The sequence below is a fragment of the Oncorhynchus mykiss genome, chromosome 32, assembly GCF_013265735.2.
Source record: "Oncorhynchus mykiss isolate Arlee chromosome 32, USDA_OmykA_1.1, whole genome shotgun sequence".
NCBI lineage: Eukaryota > Metazoa > Chordata > Actinopteri > Salmoniformes > Salmonidae > Oncorhynchus > Oncorhynchus mykiss.
In genome coordinates, this window is record NC_050572.1 from 11,744,591 (window position 1) to 11,772,533 (window position 27,943).

A 27,943-nucleotide genomic window follows, 5' to 3' on the forward strand; every position below is an offset into this window, starting at 1 on the left:
ATGGTATGACCTGGCTCTCATTCATTCACCTGTAGGCTAAACCTATGTTGTGAACATGGTATGACCTGGGTCTCGTTCATTCACCTGTAAGCTTAACCTATGTTGTGAACATGGTATGACCTGGGTCTCATTCACCTGTAAGCTAAACCTATGTTGTGAACATGGTATGACCTGGGTCTCATTCATTCACCTGTAGGCTAAACCTATGTTGTGAACATGGTATGACCTGGGTCTCGTTCATTCACCTGTAGGCTAAACCTATGTTGTGAACATGGTATGACCTGGGTCTCGTTCATTCACCTGTAAGCTAAACCTATGTTGTAAACATGGTATGACCTGGGTCTCGTTCATTCACCTGTAAGCTAAACCTATGTTGTAAACATGGTATGACCTGGGTCTCGTTCATTCACCTGTAAGCTAAACCTATGTTGTGAACATGGTATGACCTGGGTCTTATTCACCTGTAAGCTAAACCTATGTTGTGAACATGGTATGACCTGGGTCTCATTCACCTGTAAGCTAAACCTATGTTGTGAACATGGTATGACCTGGGTCTCGTTCATTCACCTGTAGGCTAAACCTATGTTGTGAACATGGTATGACCTGGGTCTCGTTCATTCACCTGTAAGCTAAACCTATGTTGTAAACATGGTATGACCTGGGTCTCATTCATTCACCTGTAAGCTAAACCTATGTTGTAAACATGGTATGACCTGGGTCTCATTCATTCACCTGAAGGCTAAACCTATGTTGTAAACATGGTATGACCTGGGTCTCATTCACCTGTAAGCTAAACCTATGTTGTAAACATGGTATGACCTGGGTCTCATTCACCTGTAGGCTAAACCTATGTTGTGAACATGGTATGAAACATGGTATGACCTGGGTCACTCATTCACCTGTAGGCTAAACCTATGTTGTGAACATGGTATGAAACATGGTATGACCTGGGTCTCATTCAGCTGTAGGCTAAACCTATGTTGTGAACATGGTATGAAACATGGTATGACCTGGGTCTCATTCACCTGTAGGCTAAACCTATGTTGTGAACATGGTATGAAACATGGTATGACCTGGGTCTCATTCACCTGTAGGCTAAACCTATGTTGTGAACATGGTATGAAACATGGTATGACCTGGGTCTCATTCACCTGTAGGCTAAACCTATGTTGTGAACATGGTATGAAACATGGTATGACCTGGGTCACTCATTCAAAGTCATTGTATTATGATGTGGACATCTGGTTGTTTAGAGATAAATCTATATACACTTAAAGAGTACATGTTTAAATCTAAATTGAAAGAGATGGATCTGGCTGTTGTTGTTTTTTCTACTATTTTGCATTTATGAATGACTATTATATGTTGTGTTTATATTCAGCTGAAAGAAGACAGTGGATGCTGTAATAGTGTCATTCTGAGGAGAATTCTTTCATTCTGAAACCAAGGAAATGCTTGTTTTGTTACATAGCACCAGCACTCCACAGTCACCTAAATACACACACACACACACACACACACACACACACACACACACACACACACACAGTAACCCTCTATAATATCTGGAAGTGTTGTTTAGCAGCTCCAACCTGACAGCTCGCTCTGTGTGTGAGAGAGCGTGAGTGAGCTCTTCGGCTTGTGTCTGGCCCAATGATGTATATAAACTCTGGATGACTGACAGGGGGCGCTGTATTGAAGCCATCTTGGTATTCCTCCATTGTAAAAAAAACAAAAACAAATGTAAAAATGTATTATTATTTTTTTCAACCCATAAAGTATAATTTTTAGAGTACTAATGTTACTGTCCTCACTACAACAACAAATACTTAAATACATGTCATTTTGTCCTTTGCATTTAATTGAAATACTGTAGAATTCCACTCATTCCTATGGAGGACTGATCTTACTGGGGAGTGGCAATATGGCCGACCACTGGCTTCAAAGCCTCTCATTGGCCAATACATGGCATCAGCAATCCAGGGTTTATATGCCTCCCCCCCATCCTCGCCTCCTTCTGTTAAAAACAATTTGTTATGAAATGACAGGACGGGCAACGTTTAAGCTACAGGAGTCCACCCACCCGGGATTCTGTTGTTTTAACGTTTACCGTTGATGTTTGGTTTATTGTCAACGTTCCCTCTCTCTGGTATCTAATGGTGATGCCTTGTTTACCTCACTGTGGTGCTTTTCAACATTTGGGTTTAATAAACGGTATCCCCGTTCATAGAAATATCATTCAAGAAATATCATTCTAGATGATTTTTTCTATGTCGCCGTTGTTGTGTGTAGATGATCAGCCCGAGAGGTGCTGTGCACTCCGCTAGCAGGGAACGCAGTGGGGGGGGGGGGTGTCTATTCTGGTCCAATAAAGTTTCACTATAATGCCCTTTTATATGTCCATGCTGTTACACTGTAGTAGAACATGAAAATAAAAAAAACAACTGCCTCAAGACAAGTTCTTGTCTCTCAACAGAGAACTCGGTGTGTCGTCACCGAAGCTGTCGTCTTTCTCGACCCCTCTGGTTTACTGTGTGTGTTGTAGTTGTAGGTTATTTCTGTGGATATCAACCGACCACGTTCTAATTCTACCAGATATAGTACTGAACAGAAAGGGGAAATATATAAGCTAAAATGTTGTTTACATGTAATAGTTAATATCTTTACACCTATTATATATCTAGCTACAGTATTATTGAGCGAAGGCAGGTTTGAATTCAGTTCTTGTATAAAGTGTACACCCACCCTATCAGCCTACATCACCTTGTCTCTCTGAAACGTAAATACCTTTCAGCTAGTTCTGAGTAACTGTGTTTAACCATTATGCTACTAAATAAACTAGGGTATGTGGTTCACCTGATTTCCCTAAAGGTGTCAGGATCAATGATATATCATCCATTATTTACATCGGTCAGTGTAACAGAACAGATCTGGATGAATGGAACCTGGGGGAACAGCAGAACAGAACAGACCTGGATGAATGGAACCTGGGGGAACAACAGAACAGATCTGGATGAATGGAACCTGGGGGAACAACAGAACAGATCTGGATGAATGGAACCTGGGGGAACAACAGAACAGATCTGGCTGAATGGAACCTGGGGGAACAACAGAACAGATCTGGTTGAATGGAACCCAGTGGAATAACAGAATAGAACAGACCTGGATGAATGGAACCTGGGGGAATAACAGAACAGAACAGACCTGGATGAATGGAACCTGGGGGAATGACAGAACAGACCTGGATGAATGGAACCTGGGGGAATAACAGAACAGATCTGGATGAATGGAACCTGGGGAATAACAGAACAGAACAGAGCTGGATGAATGGAACCTGGGGGAATAACAGAACAGAACAGACCTGGATGAATGGAACCTGGGGGAATAACAGAACAGATCTGGATGAATGGAACCTGGCGGAATAACAGAACAGAGCTGGATGAATGGAACTTGGGGAGAACAACAGAACAGAGCTGGTTGAATGGGACTTGGGGGAATAACAGAACAGAGCTGGATGAATGGAACCTGGGGGAACAACAGAACAGAGCTGGATGAATGGAACCTGGGGGAACAACAGAACAGAGCTGGATGAATGGAACCTGGGGGAATAACAGAACAGAACTGGATGAATGGAACCTGGGGGAATAACAGAACAGAGCTGGATGAATGGAACTTTGGGAGAATAACAGAACAGAGCTGGATGAATGGAACCTGGTGGAATAACAGAACAGATCTGGATGAATGGAACCTGGGGGAATAACAGAACAGAGCTGGAAGAATGGAACCTGGCGGAATAACAGAACAGATCTGGATGAATGGAACCTGGGGGAATAACAGAACAGAACAGCTGGATGAATGGAACCTGGCGGAATAACAGAACAGAGCTGGATGAATGGAACTTGGTGGAATAACAGAACAGAGCTGGTTGAATGGAACCTGGGGGAATAACAGAACAGAACAGCTGGATGAATGGAACCTGGCGGAATAACAGAACAGAGCTGGTTGAATGGAACCTGGGGGAATACAGAACAGAGCTGGTTGAATGGAACCTGGGGGAATAACAGAACAGAGCTGGATGAATGGAACCTGGGGGAATAACAGAACAGAACAGACCTGGATGAATGGAACCTGGGGGAATAACAGAACAGATCTAGATGAATGGAACCTGGGGAATAACAGAACAGAGCTGGATGAATGGAACCTGGGGGAATAACAGAACAGAACAGACCTGGATGAATGGAACCTGGGGGAATAACAGAACAGATCTGGATGAATGGAACCTGGGGGAATAACAGAACAGAACAGCTGGATGAATGGAACCTGGCGGAATAACAGAACAGAGCTGGTTGAATGGAACCTGGGACAATACAGAACAGAGCTGGATGAATGGAACCTGGGGGAATAACAGAACAGAGCTGGTTGAATGGAACCTGGGGGAATAACAGAACAGACCTGGATGAATGGAACCTGGGGGAATAACAGAACAGATCTAGATGAATGGAACCTGGGGAATAACAGAACAGAACAGAGCTGGATGAATGGAACCTGGGGGAATAACAGAACAGAACAGACCTGGATGAATGGAACCTGGGGGAATAACAGAACAGCTGGATGAATGGAACCTGGTGGAATAACAGAACAGAGCTGGATGAATGGAATTTGGCGGAATAACAGAACAGAGCTGGTTGAATGGAACCTGGGACAATACAGAACAGAGCTGGATGAATGGAACCTTGGGGAATAACAGAACAGAGCTGGATGAATGGAACCTGGGGGAATAACAGAACAGAGCTGGTTGAATGGAACCTGGGGGAATAACAGAACAGAGCTGGATGAATGGAACCTGGCGGAATAACAGAACAGAGCTGGATGAATGGAACCTGGGGGAATAACAGAACAGAGCTGGATGAATGGACCCTGGGGGAATGACAGAACAGAGCTGGTTGAATGGGACTTGGGGGAATAACAGAACAGAGCTGGATGGATAGAACCTGGGGTGGAATAACAGAACAGAGCTGGATGAATGGAACCTCTCTCCTCTGTCCCTAGCACCATCCCTCTCTCTGTCCCTAGCACCGTCCCTCTCTCCTCTGTCCCTAGCTCCGACCCTCTCTCCTCTGTCCCTAGCACCGTCCCTCTCTCCTCTGTCCCTAGCACCGTCCCTCTCTCTGTCCCTAGCACCATCCCTCTCTCCTCTGTCCCTAGCTCCGACCCTCTGTCCCCTGTCCCTAGCACTGTCCCTCTATCCCTAGCTCCATCCATCTCTCCTCTGTCCCTAGCACCGTCCCTCTCTCCTCTGTCCCTAGCACCGTCCCTCTCTCTGTCCCTAGCACCATCCCTCTCTCCTCTGTCCCTAGCTCCGACCCTCTGTCCCCTGTCCCTAGCACTGTCCCTCTATCCCTAGCTCCATCCATCTCTCCTCTGTCCCTAGCACTGTCCCTCTCTCCTCTTTTCCAGCTCCATCTCTCTCTCTTCCATCCCTCTCTCCTCTGTCCCTAGCACTGTCCATCTACTCTTTTCCAACTCCATCCCTCTCTCTTCCATCCCTCTCTCCTTTCTGTCCCTAGCACAGTCCCTCTCTCCTCTTTTCCAGCTCCATCTCTCTCTCCTCCATCCCTCCCTGCTCTGACCCCAGCTCCATCCCTCTCCTCCATCCCTCCCTGCTCTGCCCCCAGCTCTGCCCCTCTCCTCCATCCCTCACTGCTCTGCCCCCAGCTCCGCCCCTCTCCTCAATCCCTCCCTGCTCTGCGCCCAGCTCCGTCCCTCTGCCCCCAGCTCCGCCCCTCTCCTCCATCCCTCCCTGCTCTGCCCCCAGCTCCGTCCCTCTGACCCCAGCTCCGCCCCTCTCCTCAATCCCTCCCTGCTCTGCCCCCAGCTCCGTCCCTCTCCTCAATCCCTCCCTGCTAGTGACCCCAGCTCCGCCCCTCTCCTCCATCCCTCACTGCTCTGCCTTCAGCTCCGCCCCGCTCCTCAATCCCTCCCTGCTCTGCCCCCAGCTCCGCCCCTCTCCTCAATTCTTCCCTGCTCTGCCTCCAGCTCCGCCCCTCTCCTCAATCCCTCCCTGCTCTGCCCCCAGCTCCGTCCCTCTGCCCCCAGCTCCGCCCCTCTCCTCAATCCCTCCCTGCTCTGCCCCCAGCTCCGTCCCTCTGCCCCCAGCTCCGCCCCTCTCCTCAATCCCTCCCTGCTCTGCCCCCAGCTCCGCCCCTCTCCTCAATCCCTCCCTGCTCTGCCCCCAGCTCCGCCCCTGTCCTCCATCCCTCCCTGCTCTGCCCCCAGCTCCGCCCCTCTCCTCAATCCCTCCCTGCTCTGCCCCCAGCTCCGCCCCCCTCCTCAATCCCTCCCTGCTCTGCCCCCAGCTCCGCCCCTCTCCTCCATCCCTCCCTGCTCTGCCCCCAGCTTCGCCCCTCTCCTCAATCCCTCCCTGCTCTGCCCTCAGCTCCGCCCCCCTCCTCAATCCCTCCCTGCTCTGCCCCCAGCTCCGCCCCTCTCCTCAATCCCTCCCTGCTCTGCCCCCAGCTCCGCCCCTCTCCTCCATCCCTCCCTGCTCTGCCCTCAGCTCCGCCCCTCTCCTCCATCCCTCCCTGCTCTGCCCCCAGCTCCACCCCTCTCCTCCATCCCTCCCTGCTCTGCCCCCAGCTCCGCCCCTCTCCTCTGTGCCTTTGTTCCTCTGACAGTGGTCTCATTGTGCTCTTCAGAGGCACCGCTCAACAATAAGCTAACGGCAGGTGGGCTGGGCTGAACAGAGACCCACTGCACTGGTACAATACTGTGTGTATGTGTCTTGGTTAAATGGACCGCAAAGCAATGAGGAGAGGATTTATCAGCCACACGCAGCAGGACTTTATAATAAAGGAATTCATTAAAAAGTTGCTGATGTATTTTTCAGGAATTTAAATAAATAAAACACAAGATGAGACCTGTAACAATCACAAAAGTACAAAAGTTATTTGAGAGAGTTAAGAGAATAGTCATAGGAATGTGGTTTGCATTGTACGAACCCAACAAAAGGTCAATAACGACACATTCCAACAGCTAACAGGGCTTCCACCAACAAACCACGAGAGCGTTTCCATGGTGCCTGCACTTGACGAACAGGTTATGTCTGTCTGGTCCCTCCCACTCTGTTAGTGGGGTTGGACACTATTGTTGTGTTCTGGGGTTTGGGGAGTGGGAGCTGTCACTCTGACTGCTTTCAGGAATGTTAAGTCATGTGAAACTTGACTTGATGGTTCTTCATTGGAACGTGGAGTGTGACTGTGCCTTGATGAGTTTGGGATGGAGGGGGACGCTGGAGTGTGACTGTGATGAGCTTGGGATGGATGGGGACGTGGAGTGTGACTGTGATGAGTTTGGGATGGAGGGGGACGCTGGGTGTGACTGTGATGAGTTTGGGATGGATGGGGGACGCTGGGTGTGACTGTGCCTTGATGAGTTTGGGATGGATGGGGGACGTGGAGTGTGACTGTGATGAGTTTGGGATGGAGGGGGACGTGGAGTGTGACTGTGATGAGTTTGGGATGGATGGGGGACGCTGGGTGTGACTGTGATGAGTTTGGGATGGATGGGGGACGTGGAGTGTGACTGTGATGAGTTTGGGATGGATGGGGACGTGGAGTGTGACTGTGATGAGTTTGGGATGGAGGGGGACGTGGAGTGTGACTGTGATGAGTTTGGGATGGATGGGGACGTGGAGTGTGACTGTGATGAGTTTGGGATGGATGGGGGACGCTGGGTGTGACTGTGCCTTGATGAGTTTGGGATGGAGGGGGACGCTGGGTGTGACTGTGCCTTGATGAGTTTGGGATGGATGGGGACGCTGGGTGTGACTGTGATGAGTTTGGGATGGAGGGGGACGTGGAGTGTGACTGTGATGAGTTTGGGATGGAGGGGGACGCTGGGTGTGACTGTGATGAGTTTGGGATGGATGGGGGACGCTGGAGTGTGACTGTGATGAGCTTGGGATGGATGGGGACGCTGGGTGTGACTGTGATGAGTTTGGGATGGAGGGGGACGTGGAGTGTGACTGTGATGAGTTTGGGATGGAGGGGGACGTGGAGTGTGACTGTGATGAGTTTGGGATGGATGGGGACGTGGAGTGTGACTGTGATGAGTTTGGGATGGATGGGGACGTGGAGTGTGACTGTGATGAGCTTGGGATGGATGGGGACGTGGAGTGTGACTGTGATGAGTTTGGGATGGAGGGGGACGTGGAGTGTGACTGTGATGAGTTTGGGATGGATGGGGACGTGGAGTGTGACTGTGATGAGTTTGGGATGGAGGGGGACGTGGAGTGTGACTGTGATGAGTTTGGGATGGATGGGGACGCTGGGTGTGACTGTGATGAGTTTGGGATGGATGGGGGACGTGGAGTGTGACTGTGATGAGTTTGGGATGGATGGGGGACGTGGAGTGTGACTGTGATGAGTTTGGGATGGATGGGGGACGTGGAGTGTGACTGTGATGAGTTTGGGATGGATGGGGGACGCTGGGTGTGACTGTGATGAGTTTGGGATGGATGGGGGACGCTGGAGTGTGACTGTGATGAGTTTGGGATGGATGGGGGACGTGGAGTGTGACTGTGATGAGTTTGGGATGGATGGGGGACGTGGAGTGTGACTGTGATGCGTTTGGGATGGATGGGGGACGTGGAGTGTGACTGTGATGAGTTTGGGATGGATGGGGGACGTGGAGTGTGACTGTGATGAGTTTGGGATGGATGGGGGACGCTGGAGTGTGACTGTGCCTTGATGAGTTTGGGATGGATGGGGACGTGGAGTGTGACTGTGATGAGTTTGGGATGGATGGGGGACGCTGGGTGTGACTGTGCCTTGATGAGTTTGGGATGGAGGGGGACGCTGGGTGTGACTGTGCCTTGATGAGTTTGGGATGGATGGGGACGTGGAGTGTGACTGTGATGAGTTTGGGATGGATGGGGGACGCTGGAGTGTGACTGTGATGAGCTTGGGATGGATGGAGGACGCTGGGTGTGACTGTGATGAGTTTGGGATGGATGGGGGACGCTGGAGTGTGACTGTGATGAGCTTGGGATGGATGGGGGACGCTGGGTGTGACTGTGATGAGTTTGGGATGGATGGGGGACGCTGGGTGTGACTGTGATGAGTTTGGGATGGATGGGGACGTGGAGTGTGACTGTGATCAGTTTGGGATGGATGGGGGACGCTGGGTGTGACTGTGATGAGTTTGGGATGGATGGGGGACGCTGGGTGTGACTGTGATGAGTTTGGGATGGATGGGGGACGCTGGAGTGTGACTGTGATGAGTTTGGGATGGATGGGGGACGCTGGGTGTGACTGTGATGAGTTTGGGATGGAGGGGGACGCTGGAGTGTGACTGTGATGAGTTTGGGATGGATTGGGGACGCTGGGTGTGACTGTGATGAGTTTGGGATGGAGGGGGACGCTGGGTGTGACTGTGATGAGTTTGGGATGGATGGGGACGTGGAGTGTGACTGTGATGAGTTTGGGATGGATGGGGGACGCTGGAGTGTGACTGTGATGAGCTTGGGATGGATGGGGACGCTGGGTGTGACTGTGATGAGTTTGGGATGGATGGGGGACGCTGGAGTGTGACTGTGATGAGTTTGGGATGGATGGGGGACGTGGACTGTGACTGTGATGAGTTTGGGATGGATGGGGGACGTGGAGTGTGACTGTGATGAGTTTGGGATGGAGGGGGACGCTGGAGTGTGACTGTGATGAGTTTGGGATGGATGGGGGACGTGGAGTGTGACTGTGATGAGTTTGGGATGGATGGGGGACGTGGAGTGTGACTGTGATGAGTTTGGGATGGAGGGGGGCGTGGAGTGTGACTGTGATGAGTTTGGGATGGATGGGGGACGCTGGAGTGTGACTGTGATGAGTTTGGGATGGATGGGGGACGCTGGGTGTGACTGTGATGAGTTTGGGATGGATGGGGGACGCTGGAGTGTGACTGTGATGAGTTTGGGATGGATGGGGGATGCTGGGTGTGACTGTGATGAGTTTGGGATGGATGGGGACGCTGGAGTGTGACTGTGATGAGTTTGGGATGGATGGGGGACGCTGGGTGTGACTGTGATGAGTTTGGGATGGATGGGGACGTGTATTTCTATATACTCCATGATTATCTACTGTATTTCTATATACTCCATAATGATCTACTGTATTTCTACATACTCCATGATTATCTACTGTATTTCTATATACTCCATGATTGTCTACTGTATTTCTATATACTCCATGATTATCTACTGTATTTCTATATACTCCATGATTGTCTACTGTATTTCTATATACTCCATGATTATCTACTGTATTTCTATATACTCCATGATTATCTACTGTATTTCTACAAACTCCATAATGATCTACTGTATTTCTACATACTCCATGATTATCTACTGTATTTCTATATACTCCATGATTATCTACTGTATTTCTATATACTCCATGATTATCTACTGTATTTCTACAAACTCCATAATTATCTACTGTATTTCTACATACTCCATGATTATCTACTGTATTTCTATATACTCCATGATTGTCTACTGTATTTCTATATACTCCATGATTATCTACTGTATTTCTACATACTCCGTGGTTATCTACTGTATTTCTATATACTCCATGATTGTCTACTGTATTTCTACAAACTCCATGATTATCTACTGTATTTCTACATACTCCATGATTATCTACTGTATTTCTATATACTCCATGATTATCTACTGTATTTCTACAAACTCCATGATTATCTACTGTATTTCTACAAACTCCATGATTATCTACTGTATTTCTACATACTCCATGATTATCTACTGTATTTCTACATACTCCATGATTGTCTACTGTATTTCTACATACTGCATGTGCATGCAAAACTTTAAGAGAAATGTACTTATAAATGTGTATATTATTGTGTTGCTGTGTCCTTGCAGAGGGCAAGCAGGCTGCCATTCAAAATTCCTCCAAAGTCTCCTTGTCTGTGAGAGATTTCCATGGTTCTCAAATCGTCACTCCGGGGTAAGCCTACACCAAACACAGCCCTTATTGGATATACCCTGATGAAGACAGCTTGGCTGTCGAAACGTTGGTAATTACATTTTTTGCATCTGAGCTCCTAGAGTGTGCGGCTCTCTTTAATTTTATTTTCAAGTTTTCTACTCCGCTAGCCAGCACCTCACCTAAATAGGTGTGCTTTTTTTTTTCTTCTGGAAAAACTATTGGAACCATTTCCCAGTTTGACCGCTGGGTTTTTATTTTGTTCTCTCTCTCTCCCTCTCTGTCTGTCTGTTTGTTCTCTCCCACTTTTTTCCCACTTTTTCTCTCTCTCTCTCATCTCTCTCCCACTTCTCTACCTCGCTCTCTCTTTCTCTCGCTCTCTCTTTCTCTCTCTCTCTCTCTCTCTCTCTCTCTCTCTCTCTCTCTCTCTCTCTCTCTCTGTGTGTGTGTTGGGTTGGTTACTTGGTTACTTCTCTGAGACCCTGTTGTTTGGGTGTGATTGGCAGGTCAGATTAATAGAAGTAGTGTGCTACATTTTACAGCTGTCCAGGCCAACCAGATCTGGGTTAAGAGCCAGCCAGAGAGTTCTGTTGGTCCTCTCTCTACCTCCCCCCTCTCTCTGTCTCTCTCCCTCGGTCTCTCTCTCTCTCTCTCTCCCTCTGTCCCTCTCTCTCCCCCCTCTCCCCCCTTTCTCTCCCTCGGTCTCTCTCTCTCTCTCTCTCCCTCTGTCCCTCTCTCTATCTCCCGCTCTCTCCCCCCTCTCTCTGTTTCTCTCCCTCTGTCTCTCTCCCTCGGTCTCTCTCTCTCTCTCTCTCCCTCTGTCCCTCTCTCTATCTCCCGCTGTCTCCCCCCTCTCTCTGTTTCTCTCCCTCTGTCTCTCTCCCGCTCTCTCCCTCTGTCCCTCTGTCTCTCTCCCGCTCTCTCCCTCTGTCTCTCTCTCTCTCCCTCTGTCCCTCTGTCTCTCTCTCTCTCCGTCTGTCCGTCTGTCCCTCTCTCCCTCTGTCCCTCTGTCTCTCTGTCTCTCTCTCCCTCTGTCCCTCTCTCTCTCCCTTTGTCTCTCTCTCCCTCTGTCCCTCTGTCTCTCTCTCTCTCTCTCCCTCTGTCTCTCTCCCTCTGCCCCTCTGTCTCTCTCTCTCCCGCTCTGTCCCTCTGTCTCTCTCCCGCTCTCTCCCTCCCCCGTCTCTGTCTCTCTCCCTCTCTGTCCCTCTGGCACCATCCTAACAATAGCAGCATGTGTACCTATCTTTTATAGTACATGGCTGAATTACTCCAATAAAACCAATATGGATTGATGCAATGCTGATGGTTAAACTAAGCTGGCACACGCCCAGGATGTAAAATGGGCCATTATTTTACTCTAAGACTCTTCTAAGAGGGCATAACCACCTGGCCTGCAGGGCACAGAGCTAGCTAAGTGACTACAGTACCTGCTAGCCTAGGGACGCTAGCTAAGTGACTACAGTACCTGCTAGCTAAGTGGCTACAGTACTTGCTAGCTAAGTGGCAACAGTACCTGCTAACTAAGTGACTACAGTACCTGCTAGCTAAGTGGCTACAGTACCTGCTAGCTAAGTGGCTACAGTACCTGCTAGCTAAGTGGCTACAGTACCTGCTAGCTAAGTGACTACAGTACCTGCTAGCTAAGTGGTTACAGTACCTGCTAGCTAAGTGACTACAGTACCTGCTAGCTAAGTGGCTACAGTTCCTGCTAGCTAAGGGACGCTAGCTAAGTGGCTACAGTACCTGCTAGCTAAGTGACTACAGTACCTGCTAGCTAAGTGACTACAGTACCTGCTAGCTAAAAGACTACAGTACCTGCTAGCTAAGTGACTACAGTACCTGCTAGCTAAGTGGTTGCAGTACCTGCTAGCTAAGTGGCTACAGTTCCTGCTAGCTAAGTGACTACAGTACCTGCTAGCTAAGTGACTACAGTACCTGCTAGCTAAGTGACTAAAGTACCTGCTAGCTAAGTGACTACAGTACCTGCTAGCTAAGTGGCTACAGTTCCTGCTAGCTAAGGGACGCTAGCTAAGTGACTACAGTACCTGCTAGCTAAGTGGCTACAGTACCTGCTAGCTAAGTGGCTACAGTACTTGCTAGCTAAGTGGCTACAGTACCTGCTAACTAAGTGACTACAGTACCTGCTAGCTAAGTGACTACAGTACCTGCTAGCTAAGTGGTTACAGTACCTGCTAGCTAAGTGACTACAGTACCTGCTAGCTAAGTGGCTACAGTTCCTGCTAGCTAAGTGACTACAGTACCTGCTAGCTAAGTGACTACAGTACCTGCTAGCTAAGGGACGCTAGCTAAGTGACTACAGTACCTGCTAGCTAAGTGACTACAGTACCTGCTAGCTAAGGGACGCTAGCTAAGTGACTACAGTACCTGCTAGCTAAGTGTCTACAGTACCTGCTAGCTAAGTGACTACAGTACCTGCTAGCTAAGTGGTTACAGTACCTGCTAGCTAAGTGGTCACAGTACCTGCTAGCTAAGTGGCTACAGTACCTGCTAGCTAAGTGACTACAGTACCTGCTAGCTAAGTAACTACAGTACCTGCTAGCTAAGTGGTTACAGTACCTGCTAGCTAAGTGGCTACAGTTCCTGCTAGCTAAGTGGCTACAGTACCTGCTAGCTAAGTGACTACAGTACCTGCTAGCTAAGTGACTACAGTACCTGCTAGCTAAGTGGCTACAGTACCTGCTAGCTAAGTGATTACAGTACCTGCTAGCTAAGGGACGCTAGCTAAGTGACTACAGTACCTGCTAGCTAAGTGACTACAGTACCTGCTAGCTAAGTGACTACAGTACCTGCTAGCTAAGTGACTACAGTACCTGCTAGCTAAGTGGCTACAGTACCTGCTAGCTAAGTGATTACAGTACCTGCTAGCTAAGGGACGCTAGCTAAGTGACTACAGTACCTGCTAGCTAAGTGACTACAGTACCTGCTAGCTAAGTGACTACAGTACCTGCTAGCTAAGTGACTACAGTACCTGCTAGCTAAGTGACTACATATATATATTTAAAAGGAGCTGCACTGAACCCATAGAACGAATGGAATAGCCCCCAAACGTGCAAACTCAAAGCTAAGTCAAGCGCGCCTGGGAGGACGTCTAGGGAATAGGGAGAGATACATATTTGACCCAGGCCTGTGTGTGGAGGGAAGGGAACCTCAAGATGTGTCCTTAAAACGCGCCACTGTTGTTGGTGCAGTCTGAACCTGAAGCCATCAAGGGGGTGTCTAGCCAGTCCTCAGCCTCCACTAACAAAGTCCACAACCAGAATCCCAAGCTGCATGTTGTCGTATCAGAAGCTCATATTGACATATAGCCCATACTCCTTCATCCATCCCTGTTGCTCTGCGTGACAGGCCTAAGCCAACGACACCATTATGATGAAGACAGGCAGCCAGAACTAATCAAACATCCATCCCTCTGTTCTAATCCTAATGATATAGCAGGGCTCAAGGCATGGAGGGTGTATCGTGTGTACGTTAAGTCTGTTAAACCTATGGACTAGACTCACATTGGTGGATGCATTTTAAGCCACAGGCGTTAGGATGTATGGATGCCTTGGCGTGGTGTGGCTATAGTGTGTGTGTGTGTGCGCGTTTGTGTGGGGCTACAGAAAGCGAGCCTTGTGGTGGCAGGGGTTATCTGGGCTCCTCACACGCTGTGGGCTCGTCTGCTGGTCCCTGAGGAGAGGAGAGGAGCTGTTGGCTGCATATGTTTAAGGCACTCAAGCAGGAAGGCACAGAGGCTGTTTACACAGGGAGCCCAATATCTTTCACAGTGTATATAGTGATTATGTTTATGCGCGCACACACACACACACACACACACACACACACACGTAGAAACACAAATACAGCCCCCTTTTTGTAAGATTGACTAACACACAGTAGAAGCTAGCTTAAAGGGGCCATTTGGTTGTTCTGTTTTGTGCTGATGGTTGATAAGAATCACTGAGGTCCATAAAATCAACAGCTTCCCAACATGAGAGGAGGACAAAGCCCCTCTCTCTGTTTAATGATGGCAGGCAGACAAGCAGACAGACAGGCAGACAGGCGGGCGGACGGACGTAGGGGTGACATCAGAGTTGTTGTTATGGGTCCTTATCGTGTCTGTATCAAGCCTGTTTTCCATTACAGTGTCCACGTCTACATATTGTCATCGTGTTTTTATCATGGAAACTCCATTAGTGTCTTGGCAACAAATATCCATGTTTCAATGATGATAACATTTTTAGGGCTCGGCACACTAGACACCATTTAACCACCGTGTCTCTCTCCACAAGCACCCGTGTTTGAATGTTGAATGACTGTTTACGACTGCACATTGAGATGCAGACACCATGTAGGCTACACACAGAGATTTGATTTGATTTGATTATGCACCCCGATCACACTTGGTCACACACACACACAAGCACACGGCTGTAGCTAAGACAATAGAATAGACAGTGGCAGAGTTGACAGTGTACTAGATGCCATTATCGTTATATCTGGGGATCCTACATATTATTGCGACCTATCAGAATGTGTTTAGGCTGTGTGTATCTCACACATTGTATCCTACTGCAACAATGATGTTTCCTTTCTGAGTGTATAGCACTGTCCATTGAAGCTAAAAATAAGTTGAATGTTGATTATATTTCTCTTTAGGAGAATCAACACATGGTGACTGTTACCTCTTCACACACTGACTGTATTCTTTAGTATGTTGTTACTGAGCAGTGTAAATAAAAACTCTACTTCAGAATGTTATTACTGAGCAGTGTAAATAAAAACTCTACTTCAGAATGTTGTTACTGAGCAGTGTAAATAAAAACTCTACTTCAGAATGTTATTACTGAGCAGTGTAAATAAAAACTCTACTTCAGAATGTTATTACTGAGCAGTGTAAATAAAAACTCTACTTCAGAATGTTATTACTGAGCAGTGTAAATATAAACTACACTTCAGAATGTTATTACTGAGCAGTGTAAATAAAAACTCTACTTCAGAATGTTATTACTGAGCAGTGTAAATAAAAACTCTACTTCAGAATGTTATTACTGAGCTGTGTAAATAAAAACTCTACTTCAGAATGTTATTACTGAGCTGTGTAAATAAAAACTCTACTTCAGAATGTTATTACTGAGCAGTGTAAATATAAACTACACTTCAGAATGTTATTACTGAGCAGTGTAAATATAAACTACACTTCAGAATGTTGTTACTGAGCAGTGTAAATATAAACTACACTTCAGAATGTTGTTACTGAGCAGTGTAAATAAAAACTACACGTCATAATGTTGTTACTGAGCTGTGTAAATATAACTCTACTTCAGAATGTTGTTACTGAGCAGTGTAAATAAAAACTACACTTCAGAATGTTATTACTGAGCAGTGTAAATATAAACTACACTTCAGAATGTTGTTACTGAGCAGTGTAAATAAAAACTCTACTTCAGAATGTTATTACTGAGCAGTGTAAATATAAACTACACTTCAGAATGTTGTTACTGAGCAGTGTAAATAAAAACTACACTTCAGAATGTTATTACTGAGCAGTGTAAATATAAACTACACTTCAGAATGTTATTACTGAGCAGTGTAAATATAAACTACACTTCAGAATGTTATTACTGAGCAGTGTAAATAAAAACTACACTTCAGAATGTTATTACTGAGCAGTGTAAATATAAACAGCCATTTTAATGATGGTGACGGTCATGTCCATGAAGTGGTTGTTGTCCTCTGTGTAAGAACTCTCCAGGGTTGTGTTCATTAGATACCAAACGGACCAAAACCGAGAGGGAGGAAATACATGGGCCTGTTGAAAGAGAAATGGTCATTTTAGTTTTCCGTTGAAAAATGTTTTGAAACACTTTTGGTTGCATGTCCTAATGAACATGGCCCAGGCTGTGTAACTATAAACTACTGGTGATCATTCACACTGATGAATAAAGATATGTTTTGGGAGCTGTTTTACTACTGACATGTGTGTGTGTGTGTGTGTGTGTGTGTGTGTGATCTGTGGCCTAATGATATTAAATACACACAGAGAAACAAATTCTCTCTCTCCCATAAAACACAATTCTAATCCCATCATTACAAAGGTCTTCTGAATAATTTATATGTAACACATTCCCTTTTCAAAAAACTGTTGGAACAGAACAGTCCTGCAGCTTGTTGATACACATTAGTCTCACCTCTATAGTTCTATAGCTCTAGATACAGCCACTAGTTCCTTCTTATTGACCATGAAGGTCAATACAACAGCAGATGGCTTGGAGCAAATCTGGGATGAAACGATTTGTGAGGTTTTTGTTCCACACTGCCAGCTGGTGGTTTTGGGTGGTAATACACTATTTCCCTGTAATTGTACACTGAGTGGACAAATCATTAGGAACACATTCCTAATATTGTGTTGCACCCCCTTTTGCCCTCAGAACAGCCTCGATTCGTCAGGCCATAGACTCTACAAGGTGTTGAACGTGTTCCACAGGGATGCTGGCCCATGTTGACTACAATGCCTCTCACAGTTACGTCAAGTTGGCTGGATGTCATTTGGATGGTGGACCATTCTTGGTACACACAGGAAACTGTTGAGCGTGAAAAACTCAACAGCGTTCTTGACACAGTCAAACCGGTGCACCTACTACCATATCCCGTGCAAAGGCACTTAAATATTTTGTCTTGCCCATTTACCCTCTTAATGGCACACATACAATCCATGTCTCAATTGTCTCAAAACTTAAACGTCCTTATTTAACCAGGTCTCCTCCCCTTCATCTTTAACCAGGTCTCCTCCCCTTCATCTTTAACCTGTCTCCTCCCCTTCATCTGTAACCGGTCTCCTCCCCTTCATCTTTAACCGGTCTCCTCCCCTTCATCTTTAACCTGTCTCCTCCCCTTCATCTTTAACCTGTCTCCGCCCCTTCATCTTTAACCTGTCTCCTCCCCTTCATCTTTAACCTGTCTCCTCCCCTTCATCTTTAACCTGTCTCCTCCCCTTCATCTACACTGATTGAAGTGGATTTAACAAGTGACATCAATAAGGGATCATATCTTTCACCTGGATTCACTTGGTCCGTGTGGCTCAGTTGTTACAGCATGATGCTTACAATGCCAGGGTTGTGGGTTCAATTCTTACAGGGGACCAGAACAACAACATGCTAAAACATATGCTCTGGATAACAACGTCTGCTAAATGAAAATAATTATTGGAAAGAGCAGGTGTTCCTAATACTTTGTACACTCCGCATATTCCAGGGCCAAACACGCACCACAAGTGAAGTGTTATGTTTTATTTGGCAGCAGACATACAAATAAAGTAAATAAGCAATTTGTGCAGAAAAAGCATCATCATCGTCAACCCACTAGAGTGAAACGTGGCCGTTTTATTACGATAGCTAACCCAAAACAAGTGAAGTGCACAATTATTCAACTGACGCTCTGTAAAAAAAAAACACCATGAAGATACACGTTCATGACTCATCATATATACCTTCATTTAAGTGACCCTCACTCAACCCATAATATTGACCGTGTTTTGCAAACATAGACAATGCATTCAGAAGCACCGGAGCTTAAATGATAAAATATAGGCGTGGAAACGTAAAGTAGTAGAGCTCAGAAAGTAAACGGCATCGTGGGTCAATTTTCTTCATCAACTAAAAGTGTTGAAGCCGCGAGGTTCCACTTCCCCCTCTGTTTTGATCCCGTACCTACCATGCTGTAACAGCGTGAAGCCAACCCGTGCACATGCGCAGATACAGCGTGCGGCTGTGTGAGAGAAAAGAGTTGCATCTCACTCAGATTAATATCTGCGGTGCTGCTGCTGGCAATGTCATTTTTTCTGAGTCAACCTTGTATCCATCTCTACAGTCTACAAATGTAATACATTCAGTAAATATGGCACTTTACAAAACAGAAGCAGTTCCTACGTTCTCATAGATTAACATACAGTGTAATTGCTCTCCTAAATACAGACCAGGCCAGACTGAACTGTTTTCACAAATCCAATTTACCATTTAGACTCAAATCAAGGGCAGGCTGCTTTGTTAATGGTAATGTCCCACATTCCTCAAGGCAGCCATATTTAAGATTTACCACATTTAGCAACACAGTGAGTGACGTCAAGTGCCCAGTATAGACTCTGAAGTTCCAGAACAGAACTCCCACTAATCAAGTTGGTTCTAGAAAGTTCTAGAATCACAGGCAGGTTCCGTAAACCTAGACAAAAAGTGTAGCTCCAAAATGAAACAACCGCTCCAAAAAATAAATTGAATGTTATCTATAACTTCTGAACTATACCTGCTCTATTCAATTTTAGACATGTTACTCCTCAGTACCATAGGCATCTTTAAACTTCTACAGACATTACTAAAAAAAAGTAGGATTCAAAATGAACCAAGGAAAGGAGATATCTATTATTCATATATCTATAGTACTGTATATCTATGTGGCCATTGGCACACGTGTCCTCCTGACAACTTCTGAGCTTCTTATCCACCTCCTGAAACCTGTCCTGCCCTCCAAACATCCTTCTAGGAAACAGTGACATTACTATTGTCTCTGACAGTGACACCAGAGTGGATCTAAGGATTCCTCGTGATCATGTTTTGATACAGATAAAATGTGAAGAAAAAAATGCCTCCTAAAAGGGGGAAACAACATTTACAACAAATAAAAATCCCCAAAGTGGGTTCTTTATTAACAAGAGTGTAGTTGAACAGTGGCCTGTCTTTGTGTGTCTCCTTCAGCATCTCTCACAACATTTCTAATGAGAAAATAAAAGACATCAGCATTCCAGTTACAGACCAGATCAGGGGGGGGCTGTTGAAAGCCTATCTGGCCGTCTCTATCAAATACTTTTTATCATAGAGATAATCTGACAGAAACTATTTGTGCCCACAGCGAGGTGGGGTATATCTGTGAAAAACGTAATGATTAAACACACAAATGAACAGCCCACTGACTTAACAGCCCACTGACTTACTGTCCTACTGCCATACAACCCTACATCTTTACTACTGCCCTATTGTCCTACTGCCTTAATAATGTCCTACTGCCTTAATAATGTCCTACTGCTTTACTACTCTCCTACTCCCTTACCGCCCTACTGCCTTACTTTCCTATCCTACCGCCCTATTGTCCTACTGCCTTAATAATGTCCTACTGCTTTACTACTCTCCTACTCCCTTACCGCCCTACTGCCTTACTTTCCTATCCTACAGCCCTATTGTCACACAGCCTTACTGCCAGACAGCCTATCCTACTACCTTACTGTCCTACAGCCTGTCCTACTACCCTACTGCATGTCCTTCTATCCTACAACCTGTTCTACTACCCTACAGCCTGTTCTACTGCCTTACTTTCCTACTGCTCTACAGCCTGCCTTTACTGTCCTACTGCCTTATTTTCCTACTGCTCTACAGCCTGTCCTACTGCCTTACTTTCTTACTGCTCTACAGCCTGCCTTACTGTCCTACTGCCTGTCTTACTTCCCTACAGCCTGGCCTACTTCCCTACAGCCTGGCCTACTTCCCTACAGCCTGGCCTACTTCCCTAAAGCCTGCCTTACTGTCCTACAGCCTGTCCTACTGCCTTCCTTTTCTACAGCCTGTCCTACAGCCTGGCCTAGCAATTGGATTAAATGATGACAAGAGATTATATTAGCCATAATTCATTTTTAATGGTGGAACCAAGGCTTTTCTTACAAAAGTTTTCACTTCCTCAATAAATCCATGCCATGATGTGGCCAGTCGTCTTCCAGTAGGGGAGGACTTGCATCAGGCATGTATTTACACCAAATACTCACTAGTGTCCAAGGCTGTATGTATCATCACCAATGTGGTATGTAGTTAAAAAATATATATATTGGTTACATATTTTTTTAATCATAATGTAAACGCCAAAAATGTATTATCACACTATATATGGATATACTTTGAGAGTAAAAAAAAACATTGAACAGTAGAGAAGTACACAGCTTCCAGTGACTATCCTGTTTCAGCATTCCAAGCAGAGAGAAAATAGCCAAGTCCCTCACAGAAACCAATGAGACAAGTGGTCCAATATTGACTTTGGCCCCACCATGCGAGGCAGTGAGTGATATAGACTGAACGGAGAGTTAAAGCCTGCTGACATACCATAAGAAACCACGTAACTGGTGCAGTGACCACCGTTTCACACGGATCTGAATGCACTGGCCCACCCTCTCGAATGTCAGAGTTGACCACTATGAACTGCTTGGAGGTCAGATGTAGACCACCCCCCCTATGGTTAAACTGGGAGAGGAGTGTGTGAGCAACACTGATCTGGGATTAACTCTACTCAGCAGTGCTCTACACCACATTACTAGTGCTATTCAGACAGAGATGGACACGGTTTGAAGATATCGGTGACAGTAACAAATGTCTTTACCCGAGACCATCACTTCAGGTGTTAAGAGGACCATGCGTTCTCTAGAAATCACATCTTAAAGTAGTACAGTGATTAAGAAGCGAATGGGAAATTGAAGTACCTTCCAAAATACCTGTTCCAACTCAAAGACATGCAAATATAAGGGTTCTGTGCTATTAATACACAGAATAAAGCACCCCTGGCTGTGACACATTCTATCCTCTGTGTGCCATGTATCGTCTTCTGCTTGTGCAGGTTCCTAAACCACGGCCATTCTAATACAAACGCACAGTCATACAAACTTAAGTGTTACGGTGTCACAACAATATTTTCATCATTTTTAAAATATTTATTTGGTTGTTGGATCTGTTTTGTTGTGCTGTGGGGTTTTGTAGCGAGAGGAGGTGAAGAAGGGAGGAGGTGAGAGAGAGAGAGGAGACAGAAGGGAGGAAGTGAGAGGAGGTGAGAGAGAGAGGGGAGACAGAAGGGAGGAAGTGAGAGGAGGTGAGAGAGAGAGAGGAGACAGAAGGGAGGAAGTGAGAGGAGGTGAGAGAGGAGACAGAAGGGAGGAAGTGAGAGGAGGTGAGACAGAAGGGGGGAAGTGAGAGGAGGTGAGAGAGAGAGGAGACAGAAGGGAGGAAGTGAGAGGAGGTGAGACAGAAGGGGGGAAGTGAGAGGAGGTGAGAGAGAGAGAGAGAGAGGAGACAGAAGGGAGGAAGTGAGAGGAGGTGAGAGAGAGAGAGGAGACAGAAGGGAGGAAGTGAGAGGAGGTGAGAGAGAGAGAGGAGACAGAAGGGAGGAAGTGAGAGGAGGTGAGAGAGAGAGAGGAGACAGAAGGGAGGAAGTGAGAGGAGGTGAGACAGAAGGGGGGAAGTGAGAGGAGGTGAGAGAGAGAGAGAGAGAGAGGAGACAGACGGGAGGAAGTGAGAGGAGGTGAGAGAGAGAGGAGACAGAAGGGAGGAAGTGAGAGGAGGTGAGACAGAAGGGGGGAAGTGAGAGTAGGTGAGAGAGAGAGGAGACAGAAGGGAGGAAGTGAGAGGAAGTGAGACAGAAGGGGGGAAGTGAGAGGAGGTGAGAGATAGAGGGGAGACAGAAGGGAGGAAGTGAGAGGTGAGAGAGGGGAGACAGAAGGGAGGAAGTGAGAGGAGGTGGGAGACAGAATGGAGGAAGTGAGAGGTGAGAGGAGGTGGGAGACAGAAGGGAGGAAGTGAGAGGAGGTGGACAGAAGGGAGGAAGTGAGAGGTGAGAGAGAGGGGAGACAGAAGGGAGGAAGTGAGAGGAGGAGAGAGAGAGAGGGGAGACAGAAGGGGGGAAGTGAGAGTAGGTGAGAGAGAGGGGAGACAGAAGGGAGGAAGTGAGAGGAGGTGAGAGAGAGAGGGGAGACAGAAGGGAGGAAGTGAGAGGTGAGAGAGAGAGGGGAGACAGAAGGGTAAAGAGGGTATAGTTCCAGCGGATGTCAATCTGGCTGGGGGTCAGGGGTGAAAGGTCAGGCTGGTCTCACTGGAGATGTTCTTCCTGGAAGACAATGGGCGTGGCCTCTGGCTGTTTCTCCACGACAACAGACGGGTCAGAGGTTGCTGTAGAGGTCAACACGTCGCCAAAGTCACCCTGAGACACCGTCGGGCTCATCTTGACCTGCAGGAGGCAAAGATACAGGTGTTGAATGAGTGAATTGACGAAGGAACCAACAAATTTATGAATTAATGAACAAATGGACTGAATGGATGAATGATTAACTTTTTATTGTCTGTTTTGTTTTGATAAAGTTGTATTTTATGGCTCTTCCAAATGAACTGAGAATTTCTTCACCACTTCTCTCATCCATTACCTTTAAAGTCTCTACTTTCTCCTCAAACGACTTGAAGGTGGGCGTGTTCCTGTGAAGACAGTGACGCCTGACGTGAGTAGAGAGGTACGAGGAGGAGTGATATCGGCCCAGAGACAGGTGTGCAGTGTCTGAAACGGTACCCTATTCCCTATGTAGTGCATCACTTTTGATCAGGGCCCATAGTAGTGCCCTACGTAGGGAATAGGGAGACATTTTGGACGCAGAGACTAACAGACACCTTACATGAACATCACACCTCGAGGACTCTTGAGAAAGCAGAGATGGGAGGTCGGAGGTCAGGGACATTGACACACATTTATCATCATTGTTTTCATAGGAAACGTTAACCCGACAGCCCATCCAGACTGGTTAGTTAACAACTGATGATCCCAGAGTGGCTACATTCCATTCTCTTCTAGTCACAGATCATATAGACTATTGTCCAGAGGGTAAAACAGTATGAATACAAGGACAAGGACATAACCATACATTTTTATGGCAGCAAAGCACCTCAGTCCCTATAGACTAGAGGGGTGTTGGCAGTGGCACCTTGACCTAAAGATACAACTCAGCAGTTTCCATAAAACACCTTCACAGTTCTACCATCCTGAACTTATGCCAGTTTTTCAAGTCCGCAATGCTACAAAACGTTGTTGCAGAAGGTGCCCCAAGGGAGTAGAGGGTTCCAGAAAGCCGCGGTTTGGTTGTGGTTGTGTGTGTGTGTGTGTTCCCTTACCTCATTACAGGCATACTAGCAGAATGCTGTAGGGAGCGTATGCTATCCGACAGCATCAAAGAAGAAAGAGAGAGATTAGTGAAGAATGAGAGTGCACCACTGTTAGTCTGGAGAGGTACAGACACACATCCATCCATCCTTTATTCCATTCATTCATCCTTTATTCCATTCATCCATCCATCCTTTATTCCATTCATCCATCCATCCTTTATTCCATTCATCCATCCATTCCTCCTTTATTCTATTCATCCATCCATTCCTCCTTTATTCCATTCATCCATTCATTATTCTATTCATCCATTATTGCATTCATCCATCCATTATTCTATTCATCCATCCATTCCTCCTTTATTCCATTCATCCATTCATTATTCTATTCATCCATTATTGCATTCATCCATCCATTATTCTATTCATCCATTATTGCATTCATCCATCCATTATTCTATTCATCCATTATTGCATTCATCCATTCATTCATCCATTATTGCATTCATCCATTCATTAATCCTTTATTTCCTTCATCCATTCATTCATCCATTATTGCATTCATCCATCCATTATTCTATTCATCCATCCATTCCTCCTTTATTCCATTCATCCATTCATTATTCTATTCATCCATCCATTATTCTATTCATCCATTATTGCATTCATCCATTCATTCATCCATTATTGCATTCATCCATTCATTATTCTATTCATCCATTATTGCATTCATCCATTCATTCATCCATTATTGCATTCATCCATCCATTATTCTATTAATCCATTATTGCATTCATCCATCCATTATTCTATTCATCCATTATTGCATTCATCCATCCATTATTCTATTCATCCATTATTGCATTCATCCATTCATTCATCCATTATTGCATTCATCCATTCATTAATCCTTTATTTCCTTCATCCATTCATTCATCCATTATTTCATTCATCCACCCATTCACCCTTTATTTCATCCATCCATTCATCCTTTATTTCATCCATCCATTCATCCTTTATTCCATTCATTCATCCATTCCTCCTTTATTTCATTCATTCATCCCTTTTCATTCATCCATTCATTCATCCTTTATTTCCTTCATCCATCCATTCATCCTTTATTTCCTTCATCCATTCATTCATCCATTATTTCCTTCATCCATTCATTCATCCTTTATTCCATCCATCCTTTATTTCATTCATCCTTTATTTCATTCATCCATTCACTCATCCGTTATTTCATCCATCCATTCATTCATCCATTATTTCATTCATCCATTCACTCATCCTTTATTCCATCCATCCATCCATCGTGTCTATTATCCCAGTGATCAATCTATTATTGTAAAGAGCATGTTGAGGTGACAACATGCATGTTACCATAGTCCTGTATGGAAATGTAGACCTACATAGACAACCATTCAATCACATGAAGCACTTGAATGAATCCTCACACAAACTCAAAATCACCCCAGCACAAGTTACCCCATGCAGGAGAGAGAGAGAATAATCATTAACACCACAGAGAGTAGCCTTGGATTAATACAATTAATACAGTCCACAAGACTTCCTGGAGAGTAATGATCTCAGCAGCATCCAAAATAACGTTGTAGGAATTGACTGACTAATGGCACTAGCGGGGACAGTCTTACCCAAAGGAATTGGAAATAGACTGCAATCTGTAAAGGCCAAGAATTGTATTAAAGACATGTACAGACAATGAACAATGAAGATAAAATAGATTAGTACATGTATTCTCCCTGCCTGACAATTTAGTCTCCCCTCTATGCTTTATAGAAATCAGTAGCCAACTTCAGGGAGAAGCTTAGCTTTCATTTATCAATCCATCTTGCTGCAAATTCACCATTATTTGTATTCAGGCTCCATGTTCATACAGTGCATTCTGAAAGTGTTCAGACCTCTTTTTCCATAGTTCGTTACGTTACAGCCTTATTCTAAAATGGATCAAATTTACACACAACACCCCATAATAGAAAACTTAAATCTTACATTTATATAAGTATTCAGACCCTTTACTCAGTACTTTGTTGAAGCACCTTTGGTAGCGATTACAGCCTCGAGTCTTCTTGGGTATGAAGCTACAAGCTTGGCACACCTGTATTTGGGGAGTTTATTCCATTCTTCTCTGTAGATCCTCTGAAGCTCTGTCAGGTTGGATGGGGAGCGTTGCTGCACACCTATTTTCAGGTCTCTCCAGATATGTTCGATCAGGTTCAAGTCTGGGCTCTGGCTAGGTCCCTCAAGGACATTCAGAGATGTGTCCCGAAGCCACTCCTGCATTGTCTTGGCTGTGTGCTTAGGGTCGTTGTCCTGTTGGAAGGTGAACCTTCACCCCAGTTTGAGGTCATGAGAGCTCAGAAGCAGGTTTTCATCAAGGATCTCTCTGTACTTTGCTCAGTTCATCTTTCCCTTGACCCGGACTAGTCTCCAGGTCCCGACCGCTGAAAAACATCCCCACAACACAATGCTGCCACCACCATGCTTCACCGTAGGGAGGGTGCCAGGTTTCCTCTAGACGTAATGCAATTCAGGCCAAAGAGTACAATCTTGGTTTCATCAGACCAGAGAATCTTTTTTCTCATGATCTCAGAGTCCTTTAGTTGCCTTTTGGCAAACTCCAAGAGGGCTGTCATGTACCTTTTACTGAGGAGTGGCTTCCGTCTGGCAACTCTACCATAAATGCCTGATTGGTGGAGTGCTACAGAGATGACTGTTCTTCTGGAAGGTTCTCCCATCTCCACAGCAGAACTCTGGAGCTCTGCCAGAGTGACCATTGGGTTCTTGGTCACCTCCCTGACCAAGGTCCTTCTCTCCTGATTGATCAGTTTGGCCGGGCGGCTCTACGAAGAGTCGTGGTGGTTCTAAACTTCTTCCATTTAAGAATGGTGGAGGCCACTGTGTTCATGGGGACCTTCAATGCTGCAGAAATGTTTTGGTACCCTTCCCCAGGTCTGTGCATCAACACAATCCTGTCTCGGGGCTCTACAGACAATTCCTTCAACCTCATGGCTTGGTTTTTGATCTGACATGCACTGCCAACTGTGGGACCTTATATAGACAGGTGTGTGCCTTTCCAAATGTCCAATCAATTGTCCAATCAATTGAATTTACCACAGTTCAACTCCAATCAAGTTGTAGAAGTTTAGAAACATCTCAAGGTTGATCAATGGAAACAGGACGCACCGGAGCTCAATTTCGAGTCTCATAGCAAAGGGTTTGAATTTTTTTTCCCCAAACATTTATAAAAATTGCTGGGGTAGAAGGTAGAAGGGGGTAGAAGGTAGAGGTGGCTGGGGTAGAAGGTAGAAGGGGGTACAAGGTAGAGGTGACTGGGGTAGAAGGTAGATGTGACTGGGGTAGAAGGTAGATGTGACTGGGGTAGAAGGTAGATGTGACTGGGGTAGAAGGTAGAGGTGGCTGGGGTAGAAGGTGGAGGTGGCTGGGGTAGAGGGTAAAGGTGGCTGGGGTAGAGGGTAAAGGTGGCTGGGGTAGAGGGTAAAGGTGACTGGGATAGAGGGTAAATGTGACTGGGGTAGAGGTGACTGGGGTAGAGGCTAGAGATGACTGGGGTTGAGGGTAAAGGTGACTGGGGTAGAGGGTAAAGGTGACTGGGGTAGAGGGTAAAGGTGACTGGGGTAGAGGGTAAAGGTGACTGGGGTAGAGGGTAAAGGTGACTGGGGTTGAGGGTAAAGGTGACTGGGGTAGAGGTGACTGGGGTAGAGGGTAGAGATGACTGGGGTTGAGGGTAAAGGTGACTGGGGTAGAGGGTAAAGGTGACTGGGGTAGAGGGTAAAGGTGACTGGGGTAGAGGTGACTGGGGTAGAGGCTAGAGATGACTGGGGTTGAGGGTAAAGGTGACTGGGGTAGAGGCTAGAGATGACTGGGGTTGAGGGTAAAGGTGACTGGGGTAGAGGGTAAAGGTGACTGGGGTAGAGGGTAAAGGTGACTGGGGTAGAGGGTAAAGGTGACTGGGGTTGA

General features: G+C 46.2%; 1 protein-coding gene across 4 annotated transcripts in view; it reads right to left on the bottom strand.

The window, feature by feature from the left end:
* Window positions 1–22,703: 22,703 nt before the first annotated feature.
* The window catches only part of LOC110487928 (tumor protein D52), a 44,415-nt gene continuing 39,175 nt past the window's right edge, over window positions 22,704–27,943 (bottom strand). For 2 of the 4 annotated variants that reach the window (XM_036970860.1, XM_021559845.2), the window contains exons 5-7: window positions 23,957–23,998; window positions 23,221–23,269; window positions 22,704–23,027 (exon numbers count right to left, since the gene is read on the bottom strand). In XM_036970860.1, coding sequence (XP_036826755.1) covers window positions 22,890–23,027; window positions 23,221–23,269; window positions 23,957–23,998 — 229 coding nt within the window. In that variant the 3' untranslated portion in view covers window positions 22,704–22,889. The remainder of the gene's footprint in view (window positions 23,028–23,220; window positions 23,270–23,956; window positions 23,999–27,943) is intronic. The other 2 variants (XM_036970861.1, XM_036970858.1) reach the window with 1 other exon arrangement.